General features: G+C 47.9%; 1 protein-coding gene across 1 annotated transcript; it reads right to left on the reverse strand.

Annotated features, from left to right (window-relative positions):
• Window positions 1-4,675: 4,675 nt before the first annotated feature.
• Window positions 4,676-9,138, reverse strand: LOC139000632 (melanoma antigen preferentially expressed in tumors-like). The gene is made up of 4 exons (XM_070402772.1): window positions 9,116-9,138; window positions 7,333-7,665; window positions 6,341-6,946; window positions 4,676-5,231 (listed from the first exon to the last, which is right to left on the reverse strand). Exons 1-4 carry the CDS (start codon window positions 9,136-9,138, stop codon window positions 4,676-4,678), a joined length of 1,518 nt encoding a protein of 505 aa, XP_070258873.1.
• Between the last annotated feature and the right edge of the window lie 13,634 nt (window positions 9,139-22,772).

Below are 22,772 nucleotides of genomic sequence, written 5' to 3' on the forward strand. Positions count from 1 at the left end.
AAGAAATGGACAAATTCCTAGGAAAATACAACATTCCAAAACTCAACCAGGACGAATCTAAAAAGAACAAAGTAGGTGGGATCTCAATACCAGATATCATGCTGTATTACAAAGCCACTGTTCTCAAAACTGCCTGGTACTGGCACAAGAACAGACATATAGATCAGTGGAATAGAATAGAGAGGCCCGAAATTAGCCCGAACCAATATGCTCAATTAATATTTGAGCATAGTCCTTTAAGTATTAGCCATTGCAATCAGACAAGAAGAAGAAATAAAAGGCATCCAAATTGGAAAAGATGAAGTAAAATTGTCCTTATTTGAAGATGACATGATATTATACATACAAATAACTATGGAAGAAATTGAAGCAGTCATCAAAAAGCTTCCAGCAAAAATGAGCCCAGGACCAGACGGCTCAGGGGAGTTTTACCAATCTTTCAAGGAAGAAATAAAACCTATCCTCCTCAGACTACTACAAAAAGGTCAAGAGGAAGGAACACTTCCGAACACATTCTATGAAGCCAGCATCACCCTAATACCAAAACCAGGTAAAGACAACACAATGAAAGAGAATTACAGGCCAATATCCCTCATGAACAAAGATGCCAAAATCCTCAACAAAATCTTAGCAAATCGGATCCAGCAGTACATCAAGAGGATCATACACCATGACCAAGTAGGAATTATCCTAGGGATGCAAGGATGGTACAACATCCGTAAATCAATACACGTGATAAATCACATAAACAAATTGAAAGAAAAAAACCACATGGTCATATCAATTGATGCAGAAAAAGCACTTGACAAAATCCAACACCCATTTTTGATAAAAACTCTCAGAAAGGTGGGAATAGAAGGATCATACCTCAACATAATAAACGCCATATATGACAGGCCACAGCAACATCATACTAAATGGACAAAAACGAACACCATTTCCCCTAAGAACAGGAACAAGACAGGGATGCCCACTCTCACTGCTCCTGTTCAACATAGTCCTGGAAGTATTAGCCATTGCAATTAGACAAGAAGTAGAAATAAAAGGCATCCAAATTGGAAAAGAAGAAGTAAAACTGTCCTTATTTGCAGATGACATGATATTATACATAGAAAACCCTAGAGACTCCATCAAAAAACCACCAGACTTAATACATGAATTTGGTAATGTAGAAGGATACAAAATTAACCCCAAGAAATCTGTGGCATTTCTAAACACCAATAGTGAACTTGCAGAAAGAGAGATTATAAAAACAATCCCATTTATCATCGCACCAAAAAAATTAATACCTTGGAATAAGCTTAACTAAACAGGTAAAAGTCCTGTACTCAGAAAACTACAGGATGTTGAAAAAGGAGGTAGAGGAAGACATAAAGAGATGGAAGAACATACCGTGGTCTTGGATTGATAGAATCAACATCATTAAAATGTCCATAGTACCCAAAGCAATCCATAAATTCAACGCACTTCCCATTAAAATACTAATGGCCTACTTCAAAGATCTAGACCAAACTCTCCAAAAATTCATCTGGAATAAAAAAAGACCCTGAATACCTGCAGCGAACCTGAGAAAGAACAAAGCAGGTGGGATCTCAATGCCAGATATCAAGCTGTATTACACAGCCACTGTTCTCAAAACTGCCTGGTACTGGCACAAGAACAGACATATAGATCAGTGGAATAGAATAGAGTCGAGAAATTAGCCCAAACCAATATGCTCAATTAATATTTGACAAAGGAGGCAAGAACATACAATGGAGCAAAGATAGTCTCTTCAATAAGTGGTGTTGGGAAAATTGGACAGATATATGCAAGAAAATTAAACTAGACCACCAACTTGCACTGTACACAAGAATAAACTCAAAATGGATAAAGGGCTTAAATGTATGACATGAAACCATAACAATTCTAGAAGAATCCAAAGGCAACAAAATCTCAGACATATGCCGAAGCAATTTCTGCACTGATACAGCTCCTAGGGCAGTTGAAACTAAAGAGAAAATGAACAAATGGGACTACATCAAAATAAAAAGCTTCTGCACAGCAAAAGAAACCATCAACAAAACAACAAGAAAACCCACTACGTGGGAAAACATATTTGCCAACGTCATATCTGATAAGGGCCTAATCTCCACAATGTATAGGGAACACATACATCTTAACAAAAAGAAGATAAACAATCCAATCAAAAAATGGGCAAAGGATCTAAATAGACACCTTTCAAAAGAGAACATTCAGAAAGCTAAGAGACATATGAAAACATGCTCAAAGTCACTAATCATCTGAGAGATGCAAACCAAAACAACAATGAGGTACCATCTCACACCTGTCAGAATGGCCATCATCAACAAATCAGCAAACGACAAGTGCTGGAGAGGATGTGGAGAAAAAGGAACACTTGTGCACTGCTGGTGGGAATGCAGACTGGTGCAGCCACTAAGGAAGACAGTATGGATTTTCCTCAAAAAACTAAAAATGGAACTCCCATTTGACCCTATGATCCCACTTCTAGGAATATATCGCAAGAAAACAGAAACACCAATCAGAAAGGATATGTGCAACCATATGTTCATAGCAGCACAATTCACCATAGCTAAGATCTGAAAACAGCCTAAGTGCCCATCAACAGATGAATGGATTAGAAAACAATGGTACATCTACATGATGGAATACTATGCTGCTGTAAAAAAGAAGGAATTCTTACCATTTGAAAGGGCAAGGATGGAACTGGAGAGCATTATGCTAATGAAACAAGCCAGTCAATAAAGGAAAAATACCACATGATCTCACTCAATCATGGATAATAAAGATCATTACAAACTTTTGAACAATAATAGATACAGAGGGAGAGCTGCCTCAAACTGATTGTCATATTGCAGCGGGAAGGCCAGGGAGGTTTGGGGTCAGGAGGGAGGGGAGTAAGAGATCAACCAAAGGACTTATATGCATGCATATAAGCATAACTAATGGACATAAGACACTGGGAGCAAGGGAGGGCAGGGGATTGTCAAGGGCCTGGGGGGGGGGGGGGGGTGGAAAAGACACTTAGGTAATACCATTTGTAATACTTTTAGCAAAAAAAATATAAAAATATATAAATAAAAAGAAGAAATGTACTTAAGAAATGGAAAAATGAGCTCCTGCGCTGATGCGCCCAAGCTGGAAGACTAGAAGGTAGAAGAAAAAGAAAGGAATGGCAATAAAAAGAGAACAAAGTGCCAGTTGCTGTATGTGACAAGCTAAGCTGCTGCTGACACCCAGCAGAGAGCAGCAAGCACATGAGTGGCTGGCACTGAATGAGAGGCAGTAGAAGGGGAAAAAGCAGGACTGACTTCCTTACATTTAGGGAGACATACAGGCAAATGGAGCCCTGCTCCTGGGCCTGGATGTGTGGCCTTCTCCCTAGGTGCTCCTCTGGCAGGCCACTCAGTGAGAGAACTGAGACAGCAGAGGGCCAGAATGCAGTGGCAAGTGGGCAGGGAGCCTGTTCCTTGCTGGGCAGCTAACTGTCCATTGACTATGGGATCCAAGAGCACACTGGGACATCTCCCTTTCACTTAGTTGTATTGCCCCTCAGGGTGGCCCTCCATACCCCCATCTCCCCGGTGTGACCTTCACCTGTGTCCACTTAAGTGCTCTCCGGGAACTGGCTTGGCTTGTCCACTCTTCAGACCCGGGGCCTGTCACTGGCTCAGCGTTGCTTTACCACCTCCTTGATTGATGGGAAGGAGGATCACGAGGGGAAAGTCTTCTAACATTAGACCATCCTCCACAAAAGGATGTCTTATTCTTAGGACGGGACACAGAACAAAGCAGAGGTTTATGCCAGCTTAGTATTTTGCTGAAAAGAATGTAAATGTGTTTACAGGCCACAAGAACTTGAATTCAAGAAGGGGCTGGATGCAGTGAATGACAGGCATGGACATGTGAGGCCGTGGCTCTGGCTCCCTGGCAGGCTGATGTCCCTTTTGGTACTGGGGGCCTGACTTGTGCACAGGGAAGCCCGACCGTGAAGCGGCCACAGGCCAGCAATGGAGGCTCCCAGTGGGGAGGAGTGTTTGAGTCCAGGGCCTGGACTAGCTCCCCGTGACGGCCCCAGAGCAGTTGTACCTCAGTGGTGCTCACTGGAAGCCACTTGTTCCAGTCCCTGTGGATGGCCCTTGTGTGTGCTGACCCACTGAACAGTCACAGAGGTGAGTGAGTAGGTACCGGTGCACCAGAAAGAACCACCAAACCAGAAAGGATAAATGGTGATGTGATCTCCTTGACCCAACCTCCACCAGCCTAGTGTCTGCCCATCACGATGCTCATGCCTTCTTACTTGTCCAGTAACTGCAGGTGGGAGAATCAGGTTAACATGTCATAGAGGACACCAGACGGTTAACATCCAGTTCTCTTTATTACTGACAATTATTCACAACCCTTCAAGCAAAGGTAATCCCCGCATCTACCACCCAAGCCTCAATCCCTCCCCATGAGAGATTCAGGTGCATATTTCAAACTCCTTAGGACAAATCTCCCCAAAGAAACCATCGAGTCCCCTGCCAGCATTTCCCCCCCAACCCCGAGTAGTTGTCTGAAACTGGCTGCTGTGTTCCTGTATGGTACACTTATGTCTGGGCTTCAGTGCCCAAGTGCCCAGATGGGCACCCAGCTAGACACTCAAGCAACAGGATCACAGAATGGGAGTTGGGTCATGGAAGGTTCTACAGCCACAGTGAGGACAGGGGTAAGCACAGAGCCAGACCATGCCGGGCCGCCCCAACTGCTGCAGCATCTGCTTCAGCACGGCATGCATCTGGGCAAGTCGGCCCAGGTTGATGGTGCCGCTCCTTTCCTCGTAACTCTCCAGGGGGGCCGCATAAATCACGCAATACAGCTTGCTCAGCCCGAGGATGTGGCGAGGCAGGTCCTCCAGGACGGTCATAGAGATGGGGTTTTCACAGAAACTGAGGGTCATGAGCTGAGAGCAGTGGCTCAGGGCAGGCAGGATGTCCAGGAACTGGGGGTCCATGATCCCACACTCATCCAAGTCCAGGTCCTGGAGAGTGGGGGAGGCTCTCTCTAACAGAAATTGGAGTGACCCAGAACTGATATTGGTCAGGTTGAGCCCACTGAAACTCAGGCTTTTGAGCTGGCTGACATTCAGGTGCTGGGAGAGATGTCTCAAGTCTCTTTCGAAAAGCAGGCAGTTAGTGATGGACAGGGCCTCCAAGGGGGTCTTCAGGCACCTGGGGAGACACAGAGCAGTTACATGTGGGGGATGGACCTGGTGGGCAGAGGCAGGTGAGGATGATCCAGGCCTTCAGGGTGAAGAGGCCCATGTCACCGAAGCCTACAGTGTTCCAGATGATGATCAAACCCAGCATGTTGCACAGTGAAAAGGGACATTCACGTCAGAGCAAATTTGAGTGGAATCTTTCTCCATCTGTTATCTGCTCCGTGACGGATCCAACTGGATGAAACCTCACACACTCCATTTACTCATCATACACCCCCAGCCCAAACACACAGGTGTTGTGAACATAAAGATGGGAGGTAAAGATGGGAGGAGCTCAGAAAGGAGCCTGGCCCAGGGTCTGAAGCAGGAGGCAACCAGTGCATTTTAGTATTGGAGACATGTCCCGAAATGCCTGCAACTCGGGCTTCCTTCCAGCCACAGCCTAGACCCCTGTCACCATCATCTCTTAGCCCAATGAGGCCTCTGGCAGATGTGCAGAAAGGGCTAACCTGGGCACAGTCAGGCAACATCCAGCGAGGGCCGCCACCCTCCAGGAACTTAGATCACTGCATTGTCCACAAACCACCTATCCCATCTCGTAATGCCTCCCTCCAGAATCCTGCATTTACCAGGCATTCTGTTTGCGAGAGCCTATGGCAACCCTTGGCAGACAGGTGATTGAGGCAGGTTTGGAGTGAAAGGCTGCCATGGCCAAATCTCTAAGTGCGGAACTTAACCCCTGAAACCGCACCTTTGATTGGCTTTCCCCTAGTCATTGCAATCCTCACTTGTTTCTATTGCATCATCTTCCCTTAGACACCACTCAGAAGGATTCCCAAAGCTACCATCCCCTGTCCCGAAGCCTCCATTACGCCAATTCCTAGCAAGGAGTCTCTTTACTAGCCTCTGTCCTAGTGCATACGTCCTACCTTTGTCTGGGGGGTTATGACACAACATGCAAGGAGACAGAGCAGTGAACAAGACACTGACTGTGTGGACCGCCTAGTGGCTCAGGCACTCTAGCACTGCTGAGGGACGGCACACGGGAGAGCCCGTCACTGTGCGCTGAAATGGAAAGGGACTCGCTCTGGTCGGCAGGGAAACCTCGCCACCCCTCACCTGAGGATCTCGTCCAGGCGGCCTTTGAGGATGGAGACATCGTCCAAATAGAGCTCCTGGAGGTGGGGCAGGCTGAGGAACTGAGAGGAGACCAGGCTGACACACTGCTCCTCCTGCTCCAAGGTGGTGTGAGAAGACGTAAAGACGTGGGAGAGCAGGAACCGGCGCAGATTGCCCATCTGGCCCAGGTAAGGAGCGAACTTCCTCAGAGTGGACAGCTTCCAGGTACAGTTTACCTCCAAATCCTGGACAGAGTCCAGCTGCACCATATCCAGGATGTTAATGTTTTGCTTTGACATCGCAAACACCTTCAGCTTCTTACAGCAAAGGTGCAGCAAACCTCTCCTCTCGCTGACTTTCTTAATCAGGTAGCTGAGGGACTCATCAAGGACACCTTTCTTGAGGCAAAGGTCTACTAACACCTCCACGGGGGCCAAGGGTGAATTTGGCCTGGCCGTTAAGCTGTGCACTTTCCCCCTCTTCCTCCTGGGCTGTGGGGCCTCAGGCTCCAGCAGTGAGCACACATGGGCTCTGGTTCCGGCCCACACGATCCAGAACTCCTGATGAACTCTCTTCTGTAAATTAAGCACCTGCAGTATCCATCTCCTGTGGAGAAAATAGGAGATCTGCTGGGGTGCATTAAGATAACAAGGAATAAGACCATGAGTCTAGGAATCTGGGCAGCTGGGCCAGACACCTGACTGGACTTTGACTCCATGGCCCAGGTATCAGCTGCTCCTGGTGCTACTGGGGTCCTTCATGGTCCCCATTCCTGGTACCTTTAGGTGCCACCAGGAAGGAGTGGGCTCGTGTCCCTTGGGTCACCCTCGGCATCTTCATCAGCCCTATCTATCCGAAGCCTGTTCCCAGAATGACCCCAGCAGTGGCTCCAAGGCCTCCCTCAGCTCTCCCTTTGGCCCTGCACACACCCGGATCCCAGCTGTAACTGCTCAGATCCCCAGGGTGCTCCCAGGCTACTGGATCCCCTGTACCTGGGTCGAGTCTCCTGGGCAAGCAGGGCATCGAGTCCCTCCAGCACAGCCTGCAAGATATCCTGGTGAGGCTGCCGATGGTTCATCAGGGCCCCCAGAGGGAGGCAGGGGAAGGGCCAAGCCTGCACCATGGCCTTCAGGACTTTGCTGTGCTTCCCAGCGAAGGCTGCCATGAACAGAGGTGGGAAGAGCTCCACAGGAAGCCACTCCAGAGCAGCGATGGCCGAGGCTTCATCCCTCAGCAGGCTCTGACATGCCAATTCCAGGAGTCTGCGTGGAGCCGGAAGGCTCATCCCCATGAAGCTGCTATGAAAGAGATCCTGGGAGACAGCCGGGAGCAAGGCATCTTGTCAGGCTGAGCATGAGCAACCCCGGTCTTTCTCCCTTCAGAGGGACCAGCTGAGGGCCAAAGGCACTGCTCCCGCAACAACTGGAGCGCCCCCAATTTACCACAACCCCGTTTTCTGCTTAGGGGCCGCAAAGCCACTCAGCCCTGCCTCTCCTCTGACACTGGCAGGACAAGAACCAGGCACCAAGGAGGGGTGAGATGACCACTGGACCCCTCCCACATCTACCCACTGGCTAGCTGGAATTCTGCTGTGCAGTGAGTCCTGGGAAACCAGAGAGATGATCCCAACCTTTCCAGGGAAAACGTTTCTGAGGATCACTGAAGGGCTGAAAACACCTGGAGTAGGGAGCAGCCCGTGGCCCAGGACTGCCTCTTGCTAAGTTCCAGGAAATAAAATAGATGGGGAAGATTAAGGAACACCCACACAATGGGTACCATTGAGGCCTTTGACACCTTTTAAATGAGGAATCCTAAAAGCACCACAAACGTTTTCTAAAGCATGGGGGAGCTGCAGGTGAGAAAAATAACCATTAATTCCAACATGTACATTTTATTGTGTGCCCCTTCTATGAATATTAGAATGACCACTTTATCCATGACAACAGAGGGCTCACATGTCACAAGTAAGGCTCCTCTCAATAAGAGACTGCAAGCCCTGGTCAGTGTTGCTCAGTGCGGTGAGCATCCTCCCGTGCCCCCAAAGGTCACTTGAGGGCTCCATTCCTAACCCCCGTTAGGGGGTGGGCAGGAGCCAGCTGATGGATGTTTCTCACATCAATGTTTCTCTCTCTCTCCCTCCCCCCACCCCCTTCCACTCTTTCTAAACATCAATTGGCTGTTATGAAAGACTTTCCATTAAGACCTGTTTTCACACGCACAGCCCGGCCGCTAAAAACTACAAAAAGGATTTTGCCACGTTGGCCTACAATAGGCTCCTTAGAAACACTCGACTTTCAGACACAGGGGAAACTTGCCCTGTGAACCTCTATGCATGGCAAACATCAAAACAGAAATCAAAACGTTTTGCATTAAGGCAAACCTGCACCCAGAGGCAAAGGCAAAGTCTGCTCATTTGTAAGGAAGAAAGGACAAATCTCTGGGTTCTTGGCCTGCAGGTCCTTGTGGACCACCTTAGGCTCCTGACTCACCAGAGGGGCGTGGTGAAGGGAGCCCTGTGCTCAGACCTGGGCATTGACTCTCATGCTCTAGCCTCTGTTCCCACCTCGGCCTCCTCGGAAGCCATTATACCTCGTCTGACCACACCTTCCTTTTGAGGTCCTAGCTGAAATGGCTACTTCCACCTGAGAGCAGAACCTTAGTCCTGGATCTCCAGGCATTTAACCCTGATGGGGTTTTGCACTCTCCACACCTCCAGCTGAACCCCAGGTCCATGCATGAAAGGAAAAGAAAAGGAAACCAAACTGGAAGTAGACTTGATGGGGGTGTTGGTGCCACATCAAAATTCCCTAATGTTCCCGTTAACACACCTTTAGGGAGACAGTGGTATCATCTCAAGAGAGAAAGAATTTCAATGCAACAGTATTGAGGACCAAACAGTCCCTGAGACTTGATGTTACCTACAATTGCAAATCCCGTGCCCATTCCAACAGGAACAGAGGGACAGTTGGTCTTCCAGATTTTGAGGAGCATGCCTTCCCCAGAGGAGGTCCGGCCAAAATCACATCTAGGGGCTGATCAGGAGAGGGGAGGGGCTGCACGTTTGTAATGGGACCAAGGGAATTACCCAGGACAAGGTGAACATTTGGGAAACTAAAAGACTCTGACTGCATAAACTTGAGTACTTAAAAGGCTAGCGGTGAAGGAGGAAACTGGGTGGACCCCTTAAACCCAAGCTGACGGGGAGTATAGGCAGGAGATTCTGTCACCCTCCCTCTGTGGACGTAAAGGGCATTTCCTCCCAGAAGAACCAGACCAGCTCAGCAAACTGGCTTGAGAAAATTAAATGTGAAAACGTGGGTTGTGGAGAGGCCAGAGGAGGGGTGTGGCAGCTCAACCTGGGATGTGACTTATCCAATTCTGAAAGCCACTGAGGGGTGAGAGTCCTGGGCTCTTTGGAATCTTGGAGGCACAGAGAAAAATAAATGTGGGCCAAAAGACCTGTGTATCCTTATCAAGGAGCTGCGACAGAGGGCATTCTCTTTAGCTCAGGCATCCTCTTCCACATCCCAACCTTTCACAGGCAGCAGGTTAGTCCCAGCCAAGTTCCAGGGACTAACATGATTGCCAAAGTCTGTATAAATAACTAATGTTTGCTCAACCCTAGGGAACAATCCATGCAAATTTGGCTTCAAAAAGCTCCTTCTGGGCCCACGCCTAAAACTCTCACTCAGATCGTGAGGGAAGATGTCCTCCCTCAGGATTAAGCTCAGTGCACAGATACACCTTCCCCTTCAGAAGATTTGAAGCTGTACTTGGCATGTAAGGATCTGCCATAGTTTGAGATATCCCCATGCTGTACTGGGTCACACATCAGATCTATTGAAATTGAGGGAGAGACAGACAGAGAGAGAACCAGAGAGAGAGAGCTTGGGGGTTGGGGGCGAGAGAGCGAGAGAGAGACAGAGGCAGAGAGGAGCAACTTTTCTGCTCTTGTCTACCCCCTGCATTGTGATGCCCAAACAACTCTCATGTTCCAGGCAGAGGGACCACGTGACACATTACCACAGTGGTGTTGACCAGAAAATTCCAGACTGGCTGTTGAGGTTTCTGGAAGAGGTTCAAACTGTAATGAGGTCAGCATTTGAGTCTAGACTTGGTATCATGGGCTTTTAGCCTGAGGGTGCCACCTGGGGGCTGAGATTTTCTCTTTAACACAGACATTATATGCACCAGGCGGAAACTGGAAAACTGTAGGAGCCCAAGCTCAGGCAGCCTCTATGAGATCCCAGTGCCCAGGAGATACAAGGAGGTAGTAGGAACCACTAAGAATGACCTAGAAACAAAGTCTGAGGCAAACATACCTTCTTCATGAGCAAGAAACACTCCTCTATCCACCCCCGCACAGGGCATGTGCTATGGCACAAGGGGCAGGAGAACTTCCTGCCCAGTATTGGACAGGCCCCGCCGAGTCCCAGCACCCACACATGAATTTGGGGGATGTTTTCACCACATCCTGGTCACCTGCCACCTGCTCTCATCATGGCCCTCACTTATGGACAGGACACAGTAGCCTCTGAGCCCATGAGGAGGGCCGTCCTCTGCAACCGCCTTCTCCAGTCACAAAATTCCTACTGCGATCCCAGGTCATCTGCCCTATGGACCTTTTTTTGAATGAAGGGGGGTCCTTAGAATGCGCTCCAAGTCTGGGACCCTCTTTATGCATCCCTGGAATGTCAGTCAGCCCATCATGAACCTGATGCTGGGGACACCCACTGATAAGAGAAACCACGAGTTCTCCACAATTCTTCTGAGCTGCTTTGGAGAACATGACAAGCTACATTGTACAGAAGGAAAATCAACATCCGAGCTGCCTTTCTGGATCCAAAGAGGCACCAAAGAGGCAGGAGGATGCCCTTCCTGGGATCCACAGCAAGCCCTGACTCTCTGGGCCTTCACAGGCCCTGGGGAACAGTCCCCATGCATGGGCTTTCCCATCGTCCACTCTATGAACCCAGCCTTGGAGCAGACACCCTTCCACCTGGCTTCTTTCCCTCCGCAGTCAGACCTCTTCTTATCCTGACATATTTAGTCCTCTGTGCCTTTTTCAAACTCACAAGTCTCTGCTGGCACTACCTGCCCTGCCTCTTCCCAACCAGACCTGGTTTCACATCAGCCACAATGACATCTAGACCTAAACAAGGGATTGTCCCTCCTCCCTCATCCCCAAGGAGAACATGCCTCACATCCAGGACATGCCTGGGTCTAGACATTTAATGCCAAGGGTGGTGCAGGAGGGCTGGCAGGAGGCACTGGCACAGAGTGGACATGTTATCTGGGATGTCCCCGGGTCAGCTGATCCTTGCCCGCCAAAGACAGACTCCTCTCCTCTCTCTCTTCAATCCTGGATTTACTCAAGAACATTCACTGAGGGCCTAAGGTGCATCCACTGCTATTCCGGATGATCTGCAGGGACACCTCATGAGAATGTCATGGTCTTCCTCAGAGTATCTCTTGGGTTCCTCAGAACCCTCACTTGACTGAGCAGACAAACGAAAAAACAAAACAACTGGGCTGGAAAATGAGCAAGTCATAGGCTGCTCTTGCTTTGCACGGTAGAGCACACCACACAGAATGGTACCTCCAGCTAATACCCTGCCCAGCAATCCTAATAACCATAGGAAAAGTTGTTATTTTTCAATGGCCATTACAAATTTTTATCACAACATTAAAAACTCTGTTATAAACATACCGTACATGTAAATAAATAAAGTAGTAAAATCACTACTTAGCATCCTGTGATTTTAAATATTTGAGAATTAAAAACTGACATGAGCCTTTGCAAACTATTTCAAGACTAGTTTAAACATGGCTTGCGGGTCTTCAGCTCATACAACTTTCCACACAGCGTGAGAATCTTTTCCATGCCCTGCTGAACTGTCACATTGCTTTTTAGGTTTGGATAAGCTTCCCAGGTCCCATCCTTCCTGCTGCCTATGTGGGCACCTGTCTCTGGGAGAGTTCCTTTAGTGTGAAGCTCTTTGCCCTCATGGCTTGCCCTGGGATCTCTCCATCCTTTTTTTGGTCACAACCATGTTCCTCATTTACACTTCTCTGGGAGCTGGCCATTGTGAACCTGAAGCTGGGTTCTGAGTCACGATGATGAGCAAAAGTAATTCCTCATGTTTGGCAGAATTTAAGAAATTACCCAACCATTTCACTTTCCAAGTCTCATTACTTCTCTCTCCAGACAACAGACCTTGGCAGGGGCCAAAAATTGACTTCCTTCTCCATGTGCGGCAACTGAGGCCTGAGTCAGTCGCCTGCGCTCATATCGCTGAGTGGGTCATGGGAAGGTGACACAAGAAGAAGGCCCTGGTTCCTGGTGTAAGGCTCCCATGGCCATCACCAGGGCCAGCCTGATGGGAGTGTGCCTAGAGTAATCACCAGAGAATGGGAACATGCCACTCTCTGTGTGGCAGCGGTGGACACGACCAGGGTCATGGGCAGAGAGCAGGAGTGTCCATTTAGGTGACAATCACCCACCACAATTCAGGTGCTCGGCAGGTCCGTGCTCAGCCATGGTGTATGGACCCGGTCAGGTCTTCAGGAGGATGGGGGAGGCGATGGCGTGATATTCCCAGGGAGAACTAGGAATGATCTGCAAGTATGTAAATTTACTGAGGATGTCTCACCCACAAGATCAAGGTAGCAATTGTGCATGGAGGCCCTCCCACAGCTGAGGGAGAGGGAAAGAGAGGGGTGGGGAACCCAGCCCAGCACTGGGGCCACAGGAGGCATAGCTCCAGGGTGTCTCCCTCTTGGCCTGAGCTCCACTATGCCCCTCCGCCTCATCCTCTGCACAGGTGGATCACACTAAGGAGGGCACCTTCCGGCAGCCCAGGGCTGACAATTCTCTCTGCCCCAAACTACTGTGCAGTCAGGGCCTTGACCTCTCCTCTCAGGGTCCTGGGACCAGTATGTCCTGAAATAGCCACTCTCAATGGGGCTGAGACACTAGTAACAGGAGGGGTTACCACCAGGTGACCTTAGTACCAGCAGCATCTGTGTGAGGCCTGATCCTCCCAATGCATGAGGGCGAGGTCTCTCCATCCCCATTCTCTAGCTCCCAGGCCTCCCTGATCTCCTTGGGCGGTAGCCAGGGGACAGGTTGTGCACTACTGTTACTTTGTTTCAAGAACCATCCCTAACCCTCAGTGGTGCAAGCTCAGGGGAAGAGACCAAAACTTACCTGATGCCAAACACCAGTTAAGTCTGTGGGCTCTCATGCCAGCCCTGCTCTGAGCAGAGTTGCTGAACATGGGGTCTCTAACACACTACAGCTTCTTGTCTCATGCTCGCTCTCTTTTACCCCATGGAAAGGCAGGAGAACAAATGATTTTGGGGGGACAGGACCTGAGAATACAATGGCTGCTCCTGTTTCTGCTCCCCCAGGAGGGGCCTGAGGATGCAGATCCCACCTATTTCCCTGGTGATGAGAATGGAAGAGGTGCAGTGCTTCTCTAGACACCCAAGGCGGCTCCCGTAACCAGCTCACCTGAAGATGTCTTCCTTCCATGCTGCTTTCAGCTCAGAATGGCCTCACGCCCTCCAGTACTTGGTTGCCCTGGTGGTCCATGGTCTCAGTCACCTGTGTCAACCCAGGTCAGAGTAAGAACCAACTGGTCCCCAAACAAGGAATCAGCATGTTGACGCACATACGTAGGAAGCCATGGGCTCCTGTGAAAATCTTTGAGAACACCTTGGAGGAATCTGAAAACAGGAGACGTGCCCTGGCTGGTTGGGCACACAGGTATCCAACCAAGGGCTGAACGACCCAGCAGAAGATAGTCGGACTTCCTCCTTTTCATCTGCAGACCTCTGGTCACTGCATTGCACCGATCCAGCACGCAAGTCCCATGAGCCTGCTGCAAGGCACAACATGCAGGCATCCGGTCCTCACGGTAGTGCCGCTCCAGCACAAGGACCCCCTCAGCCCACTGCCCCAGTAGACGATACTTGGGCACCTTTGTAAGCAGGCATTGGGCATCCAATTCCAACTATGGATGCTCATCCCCCAAAGCAGAAAATGGGACTTCTCCCTACACGGGCCAGTGGCGCAGCACAATCACTCTGATCCAGTGTGTGGGCCCCACAAGCACACACCCCTTGCAGACAGCTCCTGGGCCCTTCTGTGTGCTATCACTGGGCATGTGCCTTTCCAACCAAGGGTGCATGGCTCCCTCAGTAGGATCCACGGGATCCCCCCTCCCCCCGCCCGGCTACCTACCTCTCGACAGTCTGCTGCTGGATCCTAAACTCCTTCGTGATTCAGACAGGGAAATCACTTTGGCCAGAGTCCCACTGCCTCAACCACAAACTATGAGATACCCGCCTCCACACACTCATGGGCACCGGGCCCTCATAGTGAGCTTCAGAGTAACGCTAATCCAGCGACGGTCACACCACACTGGCTAAAGGCACAGTTCCTGAGCCGCAGGCCCCAAGAATCTTCCATCCCAGGCAATGGTCTTTGGGAACAAACAGTGAGCACATACCAGTGAGACCTCAGACAATCTTTTCCACAAGAGCCGGAACAATAATCACATCCAAAACACCTTGCAAAACAATGCTGGGGGTGAGTCACATTGCTAACCCGTGATAACACTTCATCCACAAAGATGAAACTGACAGTCAAGACCCAACTATCCCAAGAGAACCCAAATAGCTCAAGTAGGGAGCTCTGCTAGATTACCAATCCCAGAAGACCTGAGAGATCACACCAGTAGAAACACCCCCAAAAGAACCTGGGTGGGAAAGCAGTTGAATCTAGCACACAGATACAATACCGATGTTACAACAAAACATAGGGAGACAAAAAAGCAATCCGCAAAGGAATGAATAAAGTGCAATCAACAGAAAAGGAGTTAAATGAAATGGAGGCAACTAACATGTCAGATGAAGAAAGTTTAAAATGCAAGAGGAGAGCCTATGGGAGCTTTGGAACAACACCGCACAAAACAACATCCACATAATAAGGATACCAGAACTACTATAGGAGACGAAATGAAGCAAGGAATAGAAAACATGTTGGAAGAGATAATGACAGAAAACTTCCCTGATATTGGCAGAAAATAACTATGCAAGTGCAAGAACCACATAGAGTCCCAAACAAGATGAACCCAAAAAGACCAACACCAATCCACATCATAATTAAACATCAATGCCAAAGTAAGAATCATAAAGGCTGTCAGAGAAAGACAGAAAGTTACCCACAAGGGATCTCCCATTAGAATATCAACTGATATCTCAACAGAAACACACCAGGCCAGAAGGGGATGGAATAAAATATACAAAATGATGTGAAACAAGGGACGGAATCCATACCCAGAAAGTCTATCATTCAAAATTGAAGATGGAATCTGGAGATTCACAGACAAAAAAAGGGCTAAGAGAGTTTATTAACACCAAGCCAGCGAAGCAAGAAATGCTAAAAGGACTGCTGTAAAAAGGAAGAAACAGAAAGGCAAGATGAAAGAAAAATATAAGAATAAAAATGATGACAATCAAGTACATTTCAATAATAACATTAAATGTAAATGGACTAAATGCTCCAATCAAAAGACATAAGGTAGGTGAATGCATAAGAAAACATGACCCACCTCAGAGCAAAGGATTCACACAGACTGATAGTGAAGGGATGGAAAATAAAAGTGTTTCAGGTAAATGGAAATGAGAGAAAAGCTGGGGTGGCAATGCTTATATCTGACAAAATAGAACTCAAAGTGAAGGCCATAACAAGAGATAAGGAAGGCCACTGCATAATACTAAAGGAGCCAATTCAACAAGAAGATAAAACTCTGGTAAACATATATGCACCCAATACAGGAGCACCCAAACACATAAAATACATACTTCTGGAAGGTATCAAGGGACAGATAGCAAGATAGCCACAGTCAGGGACTTTAATACCCCATTGACACCACTGGATAAATCCCCTAAACAAAAAACCTCCAAAGAAACAGCAATCCTAAATGACTCTCCAGTTCAGATGGACTTGACATCTTCAGGACATTTTATCCCAAAGCTACCAAATATACATACTTCTCCAGTGCACATGGGACATTTTCAAAGACAGACTACAGATTAGGACACAGGCAACGTCTCTTCAAATTCAAGAGCATAGAAATCATAATAAGCATCTTCTCAGGTCACAATGGCATAAAACTAGAAATCAACTGCAATAAAAACAATGAAAAAATCAAACACTTGGAGGCTAACTAGAATGCTATTAAACAATGGTTGGGTTACCAAAGAGATCAAAGAAGAAATAAAAAAGCATCCTGGAAACAAATGACAATGTAAACACACAATCCAAAATCGATGGGACACAATGAGAGCAGTCCTGAGAGGGAAGTTCATAGCTCTACAGGCCTACCTCCCGAAACAAGAAAAAAATGGTAATGAAATATCTAACCTTGCAACTTAATCAATTAGAAAGAGAGCAACAAGAAATGCCCAAAGTACTCAGAAAGAAGTAGATAATAAAGATCAGAGCATAATCTCACTCAATCATGGATAATAAAGATCATTACAAACTTTTGAACAATAATAGATACAGAGGCAGAGCTGCCTCAAACTGATTGTCAAACTGCAGCGGGAAGGCCAGGGAGGTTTGGGAGGCAGGAGGGAGGGGAGTAGGAGATCAACCGAAGGACTTGTGTGCATCTATATAAGCATAACTAATGGACATGGGACACTGGGGGGTAAGGGAGGGCAGGGGTTTGTCAAGGGTGGGGGGGATAAAAAGGGCACTTAGGTAATACCCTTTGTAATACTTTTAGCAAAAAAAAAAAAAAAAAAAAAGATCAGAGCAGAAATGAACAACAAATAGACCAAAAAAATAATACAAAAGAACAATGAAACCAAGGGCCGGTTCTTTGAATGGATAAACAACAATGATGAACAGCTAGCCGGCCTCACCAAGAAACAAAGAGAGATGACCCAAATAAACAAAATCAAAAATGAAAGAGGTGAAGTAACAAATGACCCCACAGATATACAAAGGATTGTAAAAAATTACAACAAACGACTCTACTCCAACAAACTGGACAACCTCTGTAGCTGGACATCTGTAAACAAGGATCTGAAGTCCTGCCATGAAGAAGTTTATGTTCTATCAGGAGCACAGTGTGACTTGCGAGTCACGCTGGGTCAACATGGCACACAATCTTGAGTTCCAGAAACATTTACCTCCCTGAGAAAGGCTACGATTAAATAGTCGTGGGTGTAAAACAGAAAGGGAGGGCACAGTTGCAAGTTGTCCTCAATATGCTTTTGGAATAATATAGAACAAAACAAGATTTAATTGATTAACTGCTGATGCACTGACCTTGTACCAAACCCCAATAAAAAAGATGGTGAGAGTGCAAAGTTTGATACATGCCTGAGCGAGATGTAGCCCTCTGTCCGGCATCAATCATCCTGTGTGCTCGTCTTACCTCTGTATCTTTGGTTCAGTAAACATCCCTCAATAATCTGGACAAAATAGACACATTCCTAGAAAAATACAAGCTTCCAAAACTCAATCAGGAAAAAGCAAAAAAATCTGAACAAGGTGAAAACTACTGATAACATTGAAACAGTAATCAAAAAGCTTCCAGAAAGCAAAAGCCCTGGATCAGATGGCTTCAAAGGGGAGTTTTACCAAACATTCAAAGAAGAAGTAAAAACAATTTTTCTCACACTCTTTCAAAAAGTTAAAGAGAAAGGCACACTTCCAAGCTATTTTTATGAAGCCAGCATTACCCTAATCCGAAAACCAGAAAAAGACACCACAAAGAAAGAGACTTATAAGCCAATATTCCAGTTGAACAGTGATGCTGCAATCCTCAACTAAATTCTAGCAAACGGGATCCAGCATTACATTAGAAAGATCATACACCATGACCAAGTGGGATTTATCCCAGGGAGGCAAGGCTGGTACAATATCCGCAAATCAATAAGCATGATACATCACAGGTACAAATTGAGAGAGAAAAACCACACAATCCTATCAATAGGTGCAGAAAAGGCATCTGACCAAGTGCAACAGCTTTTTCTGACAAAAACACTCAGCAAAGTGGGAATAGAAGGATCATCCCTCCCCATATAAAAGCCTTATATGAAAAACCTACAGCCGCCATCATACTCAATGGGCAAAAACTAAAACCATTTCCCTCAAGAACAGCAACAAGACAGGGATGCTCGCTTTCACCAGTTCTGTTCAAAATGGTACTGGAAGTGCTAGCCACAGTGATCACACAAGAAAAAGAAAGAAATGGCTCCCAAATTAAAAAAATAAGAAGTAAACTGTCATTAGTTGCAGATGACATGTTAGTGTACATAGAAAAATTCAAAAAATCCGTAAACTTAATAAATGAATTTGGCAGTGTACCAGACTAAAAAATCAATGCCAAGAAATCGATGGCTTTTTATACACCAACTAGAGGCCCGGCGCACAAAAAGTTGTGCACCCGGGGGGGAAGGGAGGGTCCCTCAGCCCGGCCTGTGCCCTCTCGCAGTCTGGGACCCCTCGGGAGATAACGACCTGCTGGCTTAAGCCTGCTCCTGGGTGGCAGAGGGCAGGCCACATCCCTAGGTGCAGCCCCTGGTCAGGCTCAGAGCAGGGCTGATTGGGGAGTTGGGGCGCCGCCCCCTGTCATGCACAGAGCAGGGCAGATTGGGAGGTTGCGATGCCACCCTCAGTCACACTCAGGGTAGGGCTGATTGGGGGGTTGGGGCACTGCCCCCTATCACACACAAGGCAGGGTCGATGGGGAGCCTGATGTGCCACCCCCTGTGACGCACAGAGTAGGGCCCATCAGGTCGTTGGGGAGCTCCCCCGTCACGCACAGAGTAGGGCCGATAGGGGAGTTAGGCCACCACCCCCTGTCACACACAGAGCAGGGTGGATCAGGGGGTTGGGGCGCCACCACTGTCACACTGAGGGCAGGGCCGATGGGGAGGTTATGGCTCTACCCGTCACAGACAGAAGAGGGCCCGTGGAGGAGGGGGGGTTGGGGCGCCACCCCTGTCACACACAGAGCAGGGCCGATCAGGGGGTTGGGATGCCACACCCTGTCACACACAGAGCCGCAGGGCGATCAGGGGGTTTGGGCGCTGCACCCTGTCATGCTGATCTGGTGCCAGGAGACCTCTCGGCTCTGCTGATCCCGGTGCTGGGAGGCATATTACCCTTTTACTATATAGGATAGAGGCCTGGGGGCCGGCTGGTTTGCCCTGAAGGGTGTCCTGGATCAGGGTGGGGGTCCCCACTGGGGTGCCTGGCCAGCCTGGATGAGGGGATGATGGCTGTTTGCAGCTGGTCACACACCCTTCAGGGTGGGGGTCCCCACTGGCATGCCTGGCCAGTCTGGGTGAGGGGCTGAGGGCTGCTTTCAGGCTGGCAGTTTTGACTGAAGCTCCCAATAACTCCTTTTTTTCTTTTTTTTTTTTTTTTCTTCTGGGCCAGCTTTAGCTCTGGCTCTAGCTCTGAGGCTCCTGCTGCTGGTTTGTTTGTCATTCTATAATTGAAACAATGTATAACTTCAGCTCTGAGATCCCAGCCGGCTATAATTTTTCCAAAGTTTCAAACTGCCAGCTCAGAGGCCTGCAAGGCAGGCGGGGAACGTTGGAGTCTGCAGTCACTAGAGCAAGCAAGCCTCATGTTCGCTTCCAGCTGCCAGGCTGACAGCCGCCATCTTGGCTGACAGTTAATTTGCATAAGGATATGCTGATTAGCCAAAGGGAAGGGTAGCGGTCGTACGCCAATTACCATTTTTCTCTTTTATTAGTGTAGATAGTGAACTTACAGAAAGAGAGTTTGACAAAAATCCCATTATCATACCACCAAAAAAATTAAGATACCTAGGAATAAACTTAGCTACCAAGGTAAAAGACCTCTAGCCAAAAAACTGCAAGACTTTGAAAAAGAGATAGAGGAAGACAAAAACAGATGAAAGAACATGCCATGTTAATGGCTTGGTAGAATCAACATCATTAACATGGCTATACGAACCAAACCGAACCACACATTCAATATACTCCGCATTAAAATACCAACAGCATATTTCACAGACCTAGACGGAACTTTCCAAAAATCCATCTGTAATTAAAAAAAAAAAAAGACTCTGAGCCCGAACAGGTTGGGCTCAGTGGATAGAGCGTCGGCCTCCAGACTAAAAGGTGCCAGGTTCGATTCCCATCAAGGGCATGTACCTTGGTAGGGGGCACATTCCAAGAAGGGGGTGTGCAGGAGGCAGCTGACCATGTATCTCTCTCATCGATGTTTCGAACTCTCTATCCCTCTCTTTACTCTTTGTAAAAAAATCAATAAAATATATTTAAAAGACAAACAAACCCCAAATAGCTGCAACGGTCCTGAGAAAGAAGAACAAAGTAGGAGGGATCTCAATACCACATATCAAGCTGTATTACAAAGCCACTGTTCTCAAAACTGGCTGACACTGGCACAAGAAAGGACATATAGGCCAATGGAATAGCATATCGAACCCAGAAATTAACCCAAACCATTAAGCTCAATTAATATTGACAAAGGATGCAAAAACATACAAAGGAGACGAAACAGTCTCTTCAATAAATGGTGCTGGGAAATTTGGTCAGACACATGCAGAAAATGAAACTAGGCCACCAATTTACACTTGCACAAAAAATAAACTCAAAATGGATAAAGGATTTAAACATAAGACTGGAAACTATAAAAATATTAGAGGAAGCCACAGGCAGCAGAGTCTCAGATATATGCTGAAGCAGTATGTTCACTGACACAGCTCCTGGGGCAATAGAAAATAAAGTTAAACAAATAGGACAACATCAAAATAAAAAGCTTATTCATAGGAAAAAAGAAACCATCAACAAGACAACAACAAAGCCCACTGCATGGGAGGACATATTTGCCAATGTTCCCTCTGATAAGGGTTTCAACTCCAACATTTATAGGGAATTCATACAACTTAACAAAAGGGAGATAAACAATCCAATCATAAAATTGGGCAATGGAACGAAATAGATACTTTTCCAGAGAGGACAAAAGGAAGGCCAAGAGACATATGAAAACATGCTCAGAGTCCCTAATCATCTCAGAGATGCAAATCAAAAGGACAATGAGGTACCACCTCACAGCTGTCAGAATGGCTATCATCAACAGATCAACAAACGCCACCTGCTGGCAAGGATGGGGAGAAAAAGGAACCCTCCTTCCCTGCTGGTGGGAATGCAGACTGGTGCAGCCACTACTGAGAACAGTATGCAGTTTCCTCAAAAAAACTAAAAACGGAACCCCCATTTGACCCAGTGGTCCCACTTGTAGGAATATATCCCACGAACCTGGAATTACCAATCAGAAAGGATACATGCACCTCTATGTTCACTGCAGCACAATTTACAATGGCTAAGACCTGGAAACAGCCTCAGTACTGTCAGCAGATGAGTGGATTAAAAAACGGTGGTACATCTACACACTGGAATGGTATGCTGCCGCCAAAAAGGAAGGAGCACTGACCATTTGCAACAGCATGGATGGAGCTGGAGAGTATTATGCTAAGCGAAGCCAGTCAGTCAGAGAAAGATAAATATCACATGACCTCACTCATTTGTGGAATATAATGAACAACATAAAAAGATGAACCAAACCGATCTCCTGGATCAGACCATCAACCCTCAGAGGGAAGGCAGGGGAGGTGGGGCTGAGGGGGAGAGATCAACCAAAGGACTTGCATGCATGCATATAAGCCTAGCCAATGGACGCAGACACCAGGGGGTGAGCGTGAGGGCATGCCTGCGGGGTGGGGGTGGGGGTGGGGGTGGGGGGGGACGGGCAGTGGGGATAAGAACACACATGTAATACCTTCACCAACCATAAAAAAGAAAGAAAAGAAACCCAGGAACGTATCATCAGGTGAGAATTCACACACTCACACTCAGGCACACTCAGGCGCACTCACACTCACACCAGGAGAGGGGGCTCTGCCCCTCTCAGTGGGAATCACCTCTTATCTCCCAGCCTGCCCACCACTTTCTCACCAGCTGAACCAGAGGACAATGATGAGTGACGGGCCTTCTGCTCTGCGAAAAGCGACCTCTCCCTCCTGGACCCTGCCCACCGTCCAGCAGCCACTGTTCTGCCCCGTCTCTGTCCCCCACGCCCTGAGCAGGGCTGGGCTGGCCTGAGAGCCCACAGACTTGAGGGGCCAGATCCCGGGGGAGTTGGCGCCGGGGGCTGTGGGGGCCCCCTTTGTCAAGGGCAAACTCGGCCAGCTGAGGTCACACAAGAAAGGCCGACGCCGGAGTTCCATGAATTGTTGCGTGTAAGTCCCCTCGGCGAGCTCCCGCTTTGGCGCAGCAGGCGGCTGGCCTCAGCCCAATGAGCCAGGTTTGGACCTCAGGCCTTCACTCCAACCAGGTGGGAACTCAT

This window comes from Myotis yumanensis, unplaced genomic scaffold, assembly GCF_028538775.1.
Source record: "Myotis yumanensis isolate MYYU_CA2020_CCGP unplaced genomic scaffold, mMyoYum1.0.hap1 SCAF_24, whole genome shotgun sequence".
Taxonomy (NCBI): domain Eukaryota; kingdom Metazoa; phylum Chordata; class Mammalia; order Chiroptera; family Vespertilionidae; genus Myotis; species Myotis yumanensis.

What these genes read in the sequence shown, in the direction of transcription:
- LOC139000632 (XM_070402772.1), bottom strand. Translation starts at nt 9,138, where the DNA reads ATGTGGCACCAACACCCCCATCA. An exon ending in TGGCACCAACACCCCCATCA is followed by an intron (nt 7,666 to 9,115) that starts AGTCTACTTCCA and finishes TGCCTTGCTCCC; the next exon opens with GGCTGTCTCCCAGGATCTCT. An exon ending in CGCCTGGACGAGATCCTCAG is followed by an intron (nt 5,232 to 6,340) that starts GTGAGGGGTGGC and finishes GTGTCTCCCCAG; the next exon opens with GTGCCTGAAGACCCCCTTGG.